Source organism: Apteryx rowi, unplaced genomic scaffold (genome assembly GCF_003343035.1).
Source record: "Apteryx rowi isolate R43461 unplaced genomic scaffold, aptRow1 scaffold_470, whole genome shotgun sequence".
Taxonomy (NCBI): domain Eukaryota; kingdom Metazoa; phylum Chordata; class Aves; order Apterygiformes; family Apterygidae; genus Apteryx; species Apteryx rowi.
In genome coordinates this window covers 393,976-408,578 of record NW_020450728.1, presented here as the reverse complement: position 1 = coordinate 408,578, position 14,603 = coordinate 393,976, and the positions used below count along the sequence as shown (strand labels likewise).

Genomic DNA, 14,603 nt, shown 5'->3' with positions numbered 1-14,603 from the left:
CACTAATTCCTCACGATTGTTCAGTGCACAAGCATACTAGATCTAACACTCAATAATATAAGAAATGAAAAACAAAGCCATAAATGAACTAAATAATGGATGTAGGGTACTTTGATACTCTTTTATATTCTACCCTACTAAGTTTGCAGAAGCTCTGCCATATCAAAGTGCATTAAATATTCACCAATGCCCTACTCAGAATCTCTCTTGATTTCTTAATAGAAATGAAAACCCTTTCTTCATTCTAACAGATTTTGTATAATGAAAATCCTATTTCACAGAGACCACTTTATATTTTAAAGTTATATAACATTATGCCACCATCAAAGATAATTAATGAGTTTCTTGTGGTTTTATGACATTGTCAAAATCAAAACGATATCATTCTTGGATGATTAATTATATTACTGCCACTCATTTTCAGGACAGGGAAAAAGGCCAATAATTCACTGAGCATTTTTTTAGTACCACTGGATGCTGCAAATATTTAGTTTACAGGGTATTCATCATGTTCCCTGACTTCTGAGTGTCAAGTTGCCAATTTATTTTTGACAGGAAAATTTATGCTGCAAAACTGACAACCAGTGTCTTGCAGACTAGTCTTGGAGAAAAGCTGGCTGGTAGAAACACTTGCTACTAATTCCAGGACAATCAGGCAACAAGAAAAAAAAATGAGGGAGAGAGTGCTGTAACAGTGATTTGCTTTTTGCCCTTCACAAACACTATGTCACCTCTGAGTTGTGTGAAGCACACATTATGAAATAGCACAGCTCTTTTTTTTTGTTTTGAGAAGATGAAGGCAAAGAGCCACAGGATATCTTCTACATTGGTTGCCTCCTGCACTGGCCTGGGCTTATCAAGCTCTGCAGGTGACACCAACTTACTGGTTGTGCCCAAGTGACTCACCAGAGAGGAGAAGACCACAAAGAGCAAACTATTTTCCCCAACAATAAGAAAAGGTAATTAACATAAATAAATAAAAAAATACTAAGGTAATTAACATGGATAAATGAAAAAAAACTAAGAACATGAAATATGACAAAAACATTGCAATTTTAATGCTAATCTGAGGCAGTGTTGCAGTAAAATTTACTTAGTGATAATTAAACTGCTTTTTCATTAAGATATAGAGCCATCTATGGCTCAAGCAATACTTGTAGCTCTGGCCTAACTCTGCCATCTTCTCTCTGAGATGGCCCTTCAGGTGAGGATATGCAACAGCTCACACGCCAGATACGTTGTTTTGGCTGCCCACCTCTCCTCAGCATCTTTCTGAGAGGTGCTGAAGTGACTGAACTGGAGCTGAACATGCACCAATTATGTGACTGTCTGGAAAAACCCTGGTAGGTCACCAAAATGCAGGTGCTCCTGTAGAACGTGTCTGGCTCAGTAATTACCATAATAGGGTGAGTTTGTATTTTATTGGGGGTGAAAAGAGTTACAACAGTCTTTTCAGACCATGAAGGCTGGAAATATTTCCAAATATTTCCAAATAAATGACAGTTTATTTAGTGTAACAAGAACAAAACTATTTCTTTCCTTTGCCATTTTAAATTAACTTTGTTGTTTTTTTAAAACTGAAATATCGCAAAATTTCAGCTCTTATTTTACTCATTCCTACTCCACAACATTTTACATGATGCTTAGCATTTATACCTACCCCCAATCAGCATTGTGCAAATGGAAAATATCTTTTCAGCATCAGTATTGGCTGAAACATTTCCAAACCCAACACTGGTGAGGCTGCTGAGGGTGAAATATAGAGCAGCTATATAGGCACTTCTGATTGATGGTCCTCCTAATGTGTTATTGTCATAGTAAGGAGACTCTATACGTTTTCCCAGCTCATGAAGCCAACCTGAAAAACAAAGCATAAAAAGAGACTATTAAGGAACACTGACACCATGAAAACTTCACTTTCTGTAAAACAGTATAAAAAATATTGAGTTAGAAAACACTGTATTCCTCACACAATTTCAAGAATAGAAAGAACATTACAGTATAGGAAGTTATGTAGCATGTAAAGGACTATGTCTCTAGAGTATTTATTTCTATGCATGAGTACTTACGATAAGAACTGGATTTCTGCATGGAAATCAAGTGTTTTTGAATTACGTATTACAGGTCTAATTAGACAATTTACAAAATCCATTAAGGCACAGAAAAGAAAAAAAGTCATCACCTAATAACACTGCAGCAAGAATGCAACTTCGATTTCATTCTTTCCATTAATTACTACTTGGAAACCTTTTTAAGATTCTAAGACTAAACTGTTATAATAATAATTATGTATTTAGAGCTTTTTACATGTTTCTCTTTACAGAAGATTCAGAAAACTAAGCACAACTCAAACCAAAATTAATTTTCAAAAGATGCTTCACTGACTATTTTCTAAATTGCTCATTTAATCTTTCTTTTTACTTTGCTAAATGAATGTATGTGTGCTAGAGAAAGTAGAATTATATAAGTGCTTCATAGGTATTAAAAACAAACAAACAAAGAGGGAAAAGCATGCAGTTCCTTCTTTGGAAAAGGAAAACAAAGAACCTGAATGAGTTGCATATACACAATGCTTCACAAAATCAAGACAAAAGAAAAAAAGATAAAATTCAATTACCATGCCCAGTTTTGCCTGTAAAGCAGTTTGCTTTGGAGAGTGGGAATGCTTCCTGGATATTCAGGTAGAACAATCATAACAAAAAACACCTGGCATGCAGAGTAGGCTTTTAGAAAAATTGGTATGGGATCCCCCCATTGTAAGCTGAGGGCTTGATATCAAGTCATGTATGCACTGATAGACTGAATCACTTTCTGAAGCTTAATACTGCTCTCACTTCATTCAGCTTCCACTTCTTCAGTGTGGCTGAGTCCAAGTACGAAGCAGGGGAAATCCCCCTGTACAGAACATTTGTAAAAGCAGGTGACAGATTTTAAACATCTATCCCAACACTTCCAAATAGGTTAGGGAAAAAGTCTGTGAATTCTATTTACCTCCTAAAGAAGATTTTTTAGTCATTTTTACCATCGTACGGGGCCACCCACAACTCCAGACCCTCTTGCATGCTGTCCTACAGAGATATATAAGCCGAAAGGGTTGGATAATGACAGCGTAAGTCTGGCCATGATCCTGCCAACCCACTCGCTGCAGGTCAGTGAACTTAATCAAATGCATAAATGAAAGCGCTCTGCATTGTCATAAGATGGCAGCCCAGAGTGGGCTGGTTTACCTTGCCAACRTACAAGAAAACATATGAATACCTCCTTGATCTTGCCTAGGTAGAGAGCATTTATCACATGAGGCTATTTTACATTTGTTGCTACTAATTATTTAAAATGGAAGGAAAGCAAAAGGCAATCATTTAACTGATACCAGCAACCCAGCCATACCGTCAGTAGTGACAGCATGTATTAACAGTGATCATACAGGAAGGGCACAAGATAAGTGAGTTATGTCCCATTCACAGTCTTAGCAAATACTAGTGCCTCTTAGTGATGTCTCTGCAGTGCTAACTGATGAATGCTAACTGGCACTGTTTAAGTGTATGTACAAATAATCAATACGATCAGGACTAACACTGCAGAAACTTGAAGCATATAAACAGTCCCACAGTTACACTTATTATGTTTATATTATCAGGATTGCACCCATGTCTTAGTCTTCTGCTGGTCTGGGTCCTCTTTATGCTCACTACTGCTGTTTCTCTGACGTTACACTACCTTCTGCAACCATAATATGACCTTTTTACAGTTTATTCCATTCCTGTCCTGGAGTTAAGGAATGTAATCCCATACATTATAGAACACATAAAAAACTGAAAAAAAACATGGCAGGCAGTAGATAGAGTTAATAATAGTCTATCTAAATATAATATAGAAATAAAATCATAAAATTCAACCCAAGTTTTCAGAGTATACCAGTACATACTAAGGACTGCAAAATTGAAACAAACTAAATAAACTATCTGAAATAACTGTCACTGATGTCTGAATATTGAGATATTAATAATGTTTCTTAGGAGAAAATCTCTTTCTTGGGAGTATTCTAAATGTCACCTATTCTTGGCCTCTGTGGTCCCATTTTTCTACCTTTTGTTATCTGAATGAATTTCACATTCATTGTGATAAAGGATCATATTGCATCTGATTTCAAGTTTCTCCAGCTCAGTCTCATCTATCAAACAAAAAAATTTTAGTTCTCTTGTAGTAACTTTGTACAGAACGTTATGGGCCTCACTTTCAGACAACTGCATTTTCAGTGTTATCCTGTAAAGGTAGATGACTCAGTTCTTTAATTGTTAAATATACGTAAACTGGTATCTTCTCTACAGAGCACTTTATTTTGAAGGTTATAAAGCAAAAAAAAATAAAAAAAATCAGTGTTCCTAGAGGATGCATTAGGGCTAGTGGAGGTATGGTACAAAACAACAAATGCCTATGTTGTATTTAAACAGTAGAAGTCCCTATAATAATACAAACATATCTCTACTACCAAAGTACCAAATACAATATTAACATTTTATAGGTGCCAACAGTCACTTCTTTCCAGGATGGAGTCTCTCCACATCATATTTGAGATGAGTCCAGCAGTCTGTTCCCGCTTCTGCGGCATAACTGTGGATCAGGTGAATGATCTAAATCAGCAAGATGAATGACTTGTCATTGAGCCACTCCCAGCAATTGCTATAAAATGCCTGACATATAAGGAAAAAATGCTAGGTAACTTTCTTTAGAGATGGACTAGGAGGTTTGGAACAAAAAATTCATATCTGAAAGTGAAAACCTAGTAATTATATTCCTCTGATTTGCAGACAGAGACATATTTACAGTTTCTCATTTGTATTTTGGCTGTTAAAGATGATCCTAATCAGGACCTTTTGAAGAAATGATATAGGACTAGATTTCAGCCACAGCATATAATCAGACATGCTCCAAGATCTTCCAGATCAATTATACTTCTGAGATTTTTGTTGACAGCAATATTCTTTTTCCAGGTGGGAATGGAGATCAGAAACTGTTAGCTGTTAATACATTCATTGCCTGTTAGAAATAATCATGAGATAACATGATTGACTGATGCCTTTTACTTTTTGGTTCCTCTGGGCAGCAGCTCTCAGCAGATTCTCTGGCGAACTTGAGTGATTAATTTCTGCCTCCAGGGAAGAAGAGAAAAATAAATACACCTTGTAGTCAAAGAGGGAGTGTCCTAGAATTTATCATTATGAATCTTGTCTTGTTCTGAATTAGCATTATCTAGATATAGCTTTCTGACTTTGAAAACATTTTAAAACATCAATTAATGCAATTAAGAGGAAGATTTTTCAACTGGAAAAAGTCAATAGGAATTGGGTATCTAACTCCATTAGGCTACTTTGAAAATTGCTGGAAGAATTTGTTTTAAGTTTCAYTTACCTGTACCTGGGAAGTGCTCCAGTGTCTGTAGAAACATAAACAATCATTTAAGCATATCTAGATGACATGGGTTGTAATTGACTGTAAAACAGATTACCTCACTTACTGGACATTCAGAAAGTCAGTCATTTCTTGGTTTGGTGCATGCACTGTATAGAGCAGTATAATTTGTATATTCATTCCTTACTACTATTTAGATTTGCCKTATAGGCAAGATACTTAACATACCAAAATCCTGGCTGGTACTAAATTCAGACTCAGAAAATAATTGCATTATCTATTGCATTAATTGAAAGATATTAATTGCATTAATTACCTACAATATTTACTCTAGAAAACACATACACTTTTTTTCCAGTTAGAAGGTAAACCAAAACTTTCTGGTTTATTCTGGACTACTGTGGAAGAAAGTGCAAAAACGTATGGATGAGGAGTATCTCTTAGCGCAACCCAGAATGCCTGAGAGTGGGAATGGTTCCCCATTAGTATAATGGTGACAATACTGGAAGAGAAAGGGTGGGACATCTTCTCCCAGCTTTGGTTCCCTATCAAATTCAGGGGCTTCAAGTATTCCTAGTGGCACAACAACAGCCGGAAAGCCTGTTTGCTCCCTTCTCATCACTTTTTTGTGTTCACAGGATATTCGAATCTGATTTAGGGCCAAACCTTACATGGCCCTTTCATACTCGTGGGGAAAGAGACCATGCAGTAAGCAAGCTGTAGTAGGATTGTAGGGAAAGAGAATATGTAATGAGCAATGTTGGGTCCTAAAGGACACTGCTGAGTCTGGGTGATCTTTAAGGATTTTGTTTCAGTTCAAGGTAATGTTTTTCTGGCTCAGTTGAAAAACTCTGGAAATGGGAGCTCTAAATCAAAACATAAAGGGGGGTAGAGCCTTTATTAGATGCCACATCTACTTTATACTTCTTCAAAACCACATATTCCAGACTTGACTAAAGAAGAGAAGAATATAGGAAAGATTTGGAACTTTTAGAAAACTCACCAGTTTATCATATCCTAGGTGTCAGTGATTGTAAACAGAATAATAGAGTGGAGCGAAGGACAAGAAAAATGGCCCATCCAGCATATCATGAAACAGGTGGTCTAAGTGTTTCAATAACACACAAGCTAACAGCAGTCAGTACTAGAACTATCTTATAGAATATCATGMAATAAAAAACCAAAGCACAACCAAAAAAAATCGAGACCTATGGGACCACAAAAGACAAAAAAAAMCCCAACAAACATCCGTACAGTGAAAAAAAAGAAAAAGCATACCCTGAACTGGAGCACATACAACTTTCTGATATAAATAGACTTTAGTTTTAATACAGAAATCTGCATATTGTATGCCTTCTAATGTGGGTTGCAGCAAAAAGTGTGGGGTCATTAAGGAAGAAATAAAAATTAGATAAGAGAAGTTAGATCCTTCATAACTTTCTGGTTTTTTTTTTTTTTTAATTAAAATCATTATGGGCCCTGAGAGCTATGTTGGCTCCCACTGCAGCAGTCCCTGACCACCATTTAGCTTTCTCATTTTAGATCTTCAGTAAGACAGTGATGAGCTGTAGTTGCTCATGGGAAATCACACGACCCCTTCATTACATAGCTGCACGCTTAGGTCTACAAAAGATTATCTCATATTTCAATTTTAAAGGGATGTAATCCACTGCAAAACTCATGATGATCTCAATGAAGCAAAGATTTTAGCCTATATCTCTTTGCTGCCTCCTTGAACTGTTAAACCTGAAAAAATAAATTGCAGGGCAAAACAGTCGCTAAGTTCCCTGTTTTGGGGTAAGTGCACTTGTGATTTCAGTCTCTGTGAGACAGATTTTACATGCCCCAATCACTTCCATCAACTGCCCATTTCTGAATGTGCTTCTCACACAATAGTTAAGGATCATTTGAGGAGCGCAGACCAGTACTAAACACTGCATGCCAATTAAGATTATACCATCATTTTATATTACAGTATAAWGAAAATATTACACCTTATCAATCCCTAATTATTATTCATTACACATTAAAACATCAGCTTTGCTCTTTAGGTTGTTTCTACTTAGTTTTCTGCAATTAATGTCTAGGAAGTTCTGAAGTGTACAATACATTCAAAGTTCAGAGGCATATAAAAAGGTCAAATTGTTCTACTTCTACTGTGCATGACTCTGCATTATTAAATACTCATTACCTCTGCCCTCATGGCTATTACCCATTTAAGGTATTAAAGTTCTTCTCAAGATCCTTAAGGTCTTTTTTATCTCTGTCTAGCCAAAATATTGTTGACATCTGCAACTTTTTCCAGCTAAATCATTTGCTCTTTTTTTCAGGCTATGAATATATTAAACACACCATTCCTACTACTTAATCCCATGGAACGCTGTTATCATTTCATTGTCACAAAACCTGGCCATTTGTTTACAGGTTTGATCTTTGACAGAATTTTGCCTGTCGCGTTATGGGAGGCTCCCAGGTACCAGAGTAGATGGTTTTAGGATTAAAGACCCCTAGAAATGACAGGAGCATGGAAGACGTGAACGTAGTTTTTCTTTGCAGTCACACAGATTAGAAAACATATACAAAAAATAGGAAACCCCCCCAATCCTGAAGGTGTCATACAGTTGCAAGATCTAGGACCATGGAAAGAGAGCTCCATCATGTATGCCCAGATGGCATAGCAGAACAGTAAAATACTGGGCATAAGTCCTTGCTCACTTCAAAATAAAACCAATAAATGTTGTATGTGTAAGAGGGAAACAGAGACACATCTGTATGGCACGTCAACAACTACAGGCTACAAAGGAAAAGCTCTGGCCTAGAGGCTATATTGAAAGAAGTGAATCAGTTGGTGTTCAAAATAAATAAAAGCTAAGTGCCAGTGCATGATAGTTAGATTATAACAAATTTTGTATTAGAACAACAGACGTAACTGTAATGGCTGCATGACAATGAAGAACTCAGGATTAATACACTCCCCTTGGTTTTTATTTTGCTAGCATGCTTTCCTATAAACAATAGAGACACAAACTGAGAAAGAAAAATTTGATTAAGGAAAGATATTAACATGTTCTCAAGCACTAAAAACCCTGCTTAAAAATATTAAATTCATTCCCTAAAGAATCTATTCTAATAATGTGTTTTCTTATTTTTTCATTTTAAAATATCGGTCTTAAGCAAGCATGTTCCTTATTATGATAGATTTAATTATACTTTTTTTAAACTAGAAAGAAACATAGCATGGGCATTAATGACACTGACAGTGCAAAAGAATTACAGGAACATCTACTACAGTCAAATCTGCATAGCCAAGTTTTGTGGAGGGAAGTTCTTGGCACAAAATATAGAAAAGGAGATTTCTAAGTCAAAAAGAAATAGCTTTAGCTTGGACTATACAAAACACAGTTCCTTCTCAGCTGCCTGTGTCTGGATTCATTGTGGCAGGGGTGCACATGAAGCCGCTGATGGCTGCTTTCTGCTCCCCTGGGTCTGGACCCCAGGCACCCCGGTTGGTGAAGCCCACTGTCAAATCCTGCTGCCTGGGCACTTCATGCCTGCAGCGAGACAGGGATTAGCACTTCAGGTCAATGCCAAGGCAGAGGAACCTGCCCACCACGGTCCATAACATCACCTTTCTTTTTCCTTCATGACACACTAATTATACACTTTTAAATCTAATGTATGTAGATTTTAATATTTTCATCCATTTTTATCTCAGACATAATCCTTTCCACTGCCTTGTCCAGCTAATGAAGAATTAACCTTGTACAAGCAGATTACACTTAATCTCTGGACTCCATGAGCTTTTAAGTGCCAATGGAAGTGAGGCACATGGTTATTATCCTGACAGAAACTACAGAACATTTTCTGCAGACATTATGAAAAGTTTATACACTTTTTCTTGATGAATGCCTATGTTATAGATAATAAAAAACCCTTTAATATGGAATCAAAGAGGCAAAAAAGTCACTTTTTCTGTCAAGCGTCAAATTCTGTGTCTCTGTTTTATTAGGTAAGTAGAATCCTTAGAGGGGAGGTGGACAAATTTATGTAAGAAGATTTTACATTTGAGATGTTCATCTCTTTAAAGCCTAGTGCATAAACCAAAATAAATAATGTATTCAAGAAATTTACAAAGTGCCACATATAGTTAACACCTCCATGTGAAATTARCACTATATTTTGGTGATTTGGCAAAGGATGGCAATGAGAAGAAATGCAACATTTTAAAACGAAAAGAACAATTGTTGAGGGTTTCAAAACCATGCCCTTTCCAGAAAGACAACTTGATGAGATGCCATTTCTCTGAAATTGTAAGTGAGGATTAGAGAGCAGCAAATTTTAGAATTGTTGTCATAATAGAACTTAAGTGGACACTCTGAATGGACAGATTCARTAAAAATGCCATTTAACTTCCACTGTAGAGAAACTGGATAAAATTTTTACAACATCTCTTCCCAAATTAGCACATGAAATAAGAGATGGACATGAGCCAAAATCCAAGGTACAAACAATCTCCTAATAATGCTGAGATCTGGACCACTTCTTTGAATCTAGCTCATTTCTTTGTTATGGAACAAAGAAAAATTCAGTATTTGTGCATATGTAAGATGAAATCCTAAGGCAGACGTTGCGAGTTCTGCCACTGATTTTCAAGCATCTGTAACATCATCTCAAGAAAGTTTTGACTTGGAGAAGCAGCAGTCAGAAAAGAAAAGACAAGATAAAAATTAAGCCTCCTTGCTCCATTAGGCTAGCATACTCAAGATATTCCAATTTCTATAGTCAAAAGCATGTAAGTGGCATGGTCCTTTCATCACTGGTCCCTTTTGAATGACTACCTCAAATGATGGTGTACCCTTTGAAGATACATTAACTGGCGTTTCTCTTGGGCACAGGTCTAGAGGAAACTCAAAATTATGCTCCTACATACTTAGGGAAAGTTTTTGACTATGTGGAGATAGATAAAGGCAGATGTCTTAAAGGCTTTTAAAACCCATGGAGTTTTCCAAACTAAATGTATACTCCCTTTGGCTGAGCATTTTTAGATACAAGCTTAACTTTCTCCAGGTCTACTGAAAATCAATATAATTTGAATAGTAATATCCTGTGTAATTCTTTTGTAGGGGTGACTAATACCCTTTGTAAATAAATCGACTGTTGTATTTCTAATTTAATATATTCTTAGAAGATATCGTATAAATAATTACATTTTGTGGAGCTTAAACTCATGCAACTTGACAAAGTCATAACAAGATATTGACCCATTGTGCTCACCGAAAATGAAGTTTTCATGGCACAATAAATATTCAGTGAATTTAGTAGTTTCAGGAAGAAGAGGTTCTTAAGGGATTAAAAAAGAAAAAAATTCTAAAATGTAATTGTAGTCTTGTTGATAACAACAAAAACACAGCTGAGGCCACATAAATGGAGAAGATCTGACAATTAAGCTTTAATTATCTGACATATCTGCTTATAACAATGACATATCTGCTTATAATAAGAAAGTAAAATTTCTATATTTCCATGGTAAAACTGAGGCCCCTTTTCAGATACTGACAAAATTCCTTTGTGGGGAGCATTGTATCTCCTGTCATCAACAAGATGTGGTCTATTAAATAATCAATGTTTTCATTTTGGAAGGCCATAAAATTTAAGTGCTGGAAGAGATAAGAGATGTTTTTTGTTCTACAGGAAGCTTGTAATCTACCCTAGTGAAGGCAATATGGATGCATGAATTATACTGACATTTCCAAAATCTCTGGTTGATCGCTCTGGGGCAAATTCATGACTTGTAAGTGTCAGAGCAATAGGGCTGATACTTGCAACATTAGCATTTTGTTAGAAAACAGTGTTGGATAGTCACAGGTAAGAACAGGCTGGAATTCTGCAACTCTTTCACCTAATCCAAAATACTAGGTATACAGTCCCCAAAACATAATATATATGAATTATCAAGAGCTACACACATTTCAAGCCTCTGGTTCATGCTAGAGCCTAACCATGTTCATGCTTAAACATTAGCAATACAATCTCTGTTGATAAACATTATTACTAGATGAAGTCTCAACTACCTTCTCTTGTCTGTGAAGTAGAGTTTTGCTCTTTACTTGTGCTGGTCTGGACAACCCCTGACAGCCAACCCAGCCATAGTTCCACAGTCAGAGTCCCAAATATTTCTTAAAGTGGTAGATAGTTCATGTGAATTAACTACTTACATTTCTCCTTCCCCATGCGGCAAAGAACTCTCTTTCCAGAGAAATTATTTCAGGCCTAGAACTACAACATTTTCTGGTGAGAGAAGAAAGAAGAGATGGGATTGTGGGGGAGATACGTCCCTTTGAGTGGAGCTCCAAGGCCATCTCCAAAAAGCTAGCTGGTTCCCTGTATGACCCTGAAGGTTATTACTGGACTTTTCCCCCAGGACCATTCACCACGTGGAACGGGAACTGGATTGCTGGTTTTGCCCTATTTGGCAGGTTGGACCTGCAGACCACCTGGGCATGCTTTGGGTCACTTGCCCCTCTCACCCCCTATGCTGCGACACTGCTTTTCTGCTGAATAAGGCTGCAGATTGCATCTTTGTGGCACACAACTGGTGTAGAGATCTAAACAATTCAAACAGTTGGACAGCTCTTTCATTCATATTGGTGAGGTCCTTGCAATATACCTTTACAACAGTCTTATAGTATAATACAATACAAATTTACTTTATAGCAGAGATGTATTCCTAAGGTAGAGACTTGACATATAGGAATCCTGTCTTAAAAGCTAAATCAGCACACCTGCAAGAAACACCTTTCTCTTGATATTTTATGATATGGTAATTCTCTAAACATTTATACTTACTGTTYCATAGAAGCTCCGGTGTAAATGGCAAATACACATGCATTCCTGCAGAACTAGGCTATAAGTTCCTTCAGTCTCATTTATCAAAAAGTAGATAAATGTAGAAAGGAAATGTACTGGAAACTCTTCTTCTCTGTGGAAAGCATGCACAGCTCTTCTCAAAAGCAATTTGTCAAAAGGCTATATTTAGATACTTGGGAAGTCTGGATTTTAGTTTAAGTCCTACTGGCTTTTGCAAGTCATCATTTTTCTTTCTCTTTCCTACTTCATTGAAAGGATAAGATGGACATATTTTTAATATCTACTTTCCAGGACTGTGGCAGTCAATACTTACAAAGTACTGCATCTAGATAAATATTTTAATAATGTTAATAAAGCATTTTCTTCTTACCAGCAAAGTGTTTATAAACAGTTTTTATATTAATATATTAATTATTATATTAATAGTTTTTATAATCTAAAAAGATTTTTTAGGATTTTTAAACTAAAAAAATTAATAACATAAGTAAATTACCTGACTTTTTTTTTTTTTTTGGTCATCTCATATAAAGTTCATTTAACCTTTAGATTATAGTTAAAACCCTGAAAACTAAACACATAGCTAATTTAAGAAATAAAATTACAAACATTATCACTAGAAATACATAAATGATCTGCAAATCACCTAGTTTAGATACAGTCATACCATCACTTCACAAAGAGTCTTAGCATTTAAAGTTACTACTCCGCAGGCAAGCTGGATGTTACCATCCTTTTCCAGGCTATCAAATGCCTTGCAGCTAAGCTTTGAATTAGAAGTGCTGATGCTCCTAGCCCACTTCAGTGCAAAGAGCATGTTTATCTATGCCCTCATTGATCCCTGCACTCCATCATTCTGTATCCATCTGTTATAGCTTTTTTTAATCTTACAGTTAGAGTGTAATATCCTTTTGGGCAGGAACAGCCTTTTTTGTTCTGCATTAATTCAGCAATGGAGACGACAGGGTCCTGACCCATAACCAGGATCCAGGGTGCTGTTCCAATAAAATTAACTGCAATGACATCTTTTCTGGGCTGTCAGCTAAAGTGTTAGAAACCTGTTCTGCAGTTCTATGTGTTCAGAGTCCAAACCCTGATGGAAAGGGTTTGAGCTATTACAGGTAGTACATTCCTTTTTCCTTTAAGAAATAAGAATCCTCCTCCAAACAGCAATACAGATTACATTAAAACTAATACRTTATTATAAAGACATGCACAAAAAGCTTGAAGAATGCCAATTTAACATTGCTATCAAAACTTTGGGTCTGCACATTAGTGTGACATAGCCTAATTACCTACCTGTTGTTATAGTTGGTAAATTAATTTCACCTCTACCCTAATGTTCTCATCTGCTCAGGTCTCTCGCCTTCAGAGAAACTCAAGCTAAAGTCTTTCAGTACTTCATTTGCAGATAAGGCCTTGCAAGACAATTTCTCAGCTCTAAAAGTAAGTATATTAGCAGGTCTGACTCAGAACCTGCAGTTACATTCCCTGGGGACAATGACAGTGGAAACTAATACCATAAAAATCTCTAAAACAAAGCATTGTTAATTTACATCAAAAGGATATCAACACCCCCCTTATTTTTATAAAAACAGTAAAATATGTTACACTGATATTTTCATACTGTTTAACCACCTGAGACCCATGGGAGCCAGACTATTTCCTTCTAGAGTTCTCAGTAAGAGTCCTCTCTGCTTGCTTCTCAAGGCTGACTAACACTATAGGCAGTCCCTGGCAACCAAAACCTCCTGCTCTCCTGCCATCTCCCCCATTTCAGCAAGCAAAACAATCTTCAGCAGCCTCTACCTGTTCAAATGCAGCCTCCCAGCTTGGCAAAACAGGGATGGATGCCTCAGCACAGCAGTTATGATGATTCCCTTTGGTATGTCTAACTACAAATGAAAGGGTTTTTGCAGAATTGATGCATAAACATGCTAGTTTTCGTCTGGCTAGCTTGCATAATCACACTGGAGATGATATGACAGTGTGGAGTTCAATTCAGGTCAGTATCAACATTTACAGTCCATTTCTCCTTGCCTTCTACACTAATACCATCCATGCTAGTTATCTAACAGCTAAGTATGCTAACCCTCACTACAGTCTTATCCTTGCTTGCTTCACACACAGACCTCTCAATACCATCTAAGACTTTTCTTCTATATTCTTAGCTAAGGAGGCACTGTATTGCTTTCTTGATCAGAATACCGCCCCAACCGGGCAGTCAGATGATAAACAGTACTTTAAATAAAAACAAAGTAACTTTTCTATTATGTATCAACTTGTGTTCCATGGAAATCCTTTATTCACTCTTACCTTCTCTTAATCTT

At 36.5% G+C, this 14,603-nt stretch overlaps 1 protein-coding gene across 1 annotated transcript in view; it reads right to left on the bottom strand.

The window, feature by feature from the left end:
* The window catches only part of KCNH8 (potassium voltage-gated channel subfamily H member 8), a 207,236-nt gene that overhangs the window by 45,852 nt on the left and 146,781 nt on the right, over nt 1–14,603 (bottom strand). Inside the window, exon 8 of the mRNA XM_026078147.1 lies at nt 1,661–1,858. Within this exon, the coding sequence (XP_025933932.1) occupies nt 1,661–1,858 (198 nt within the window). The remainder of the gene's footprint in view (nt 1–1,660; nt 1,859–14,603) is intronic.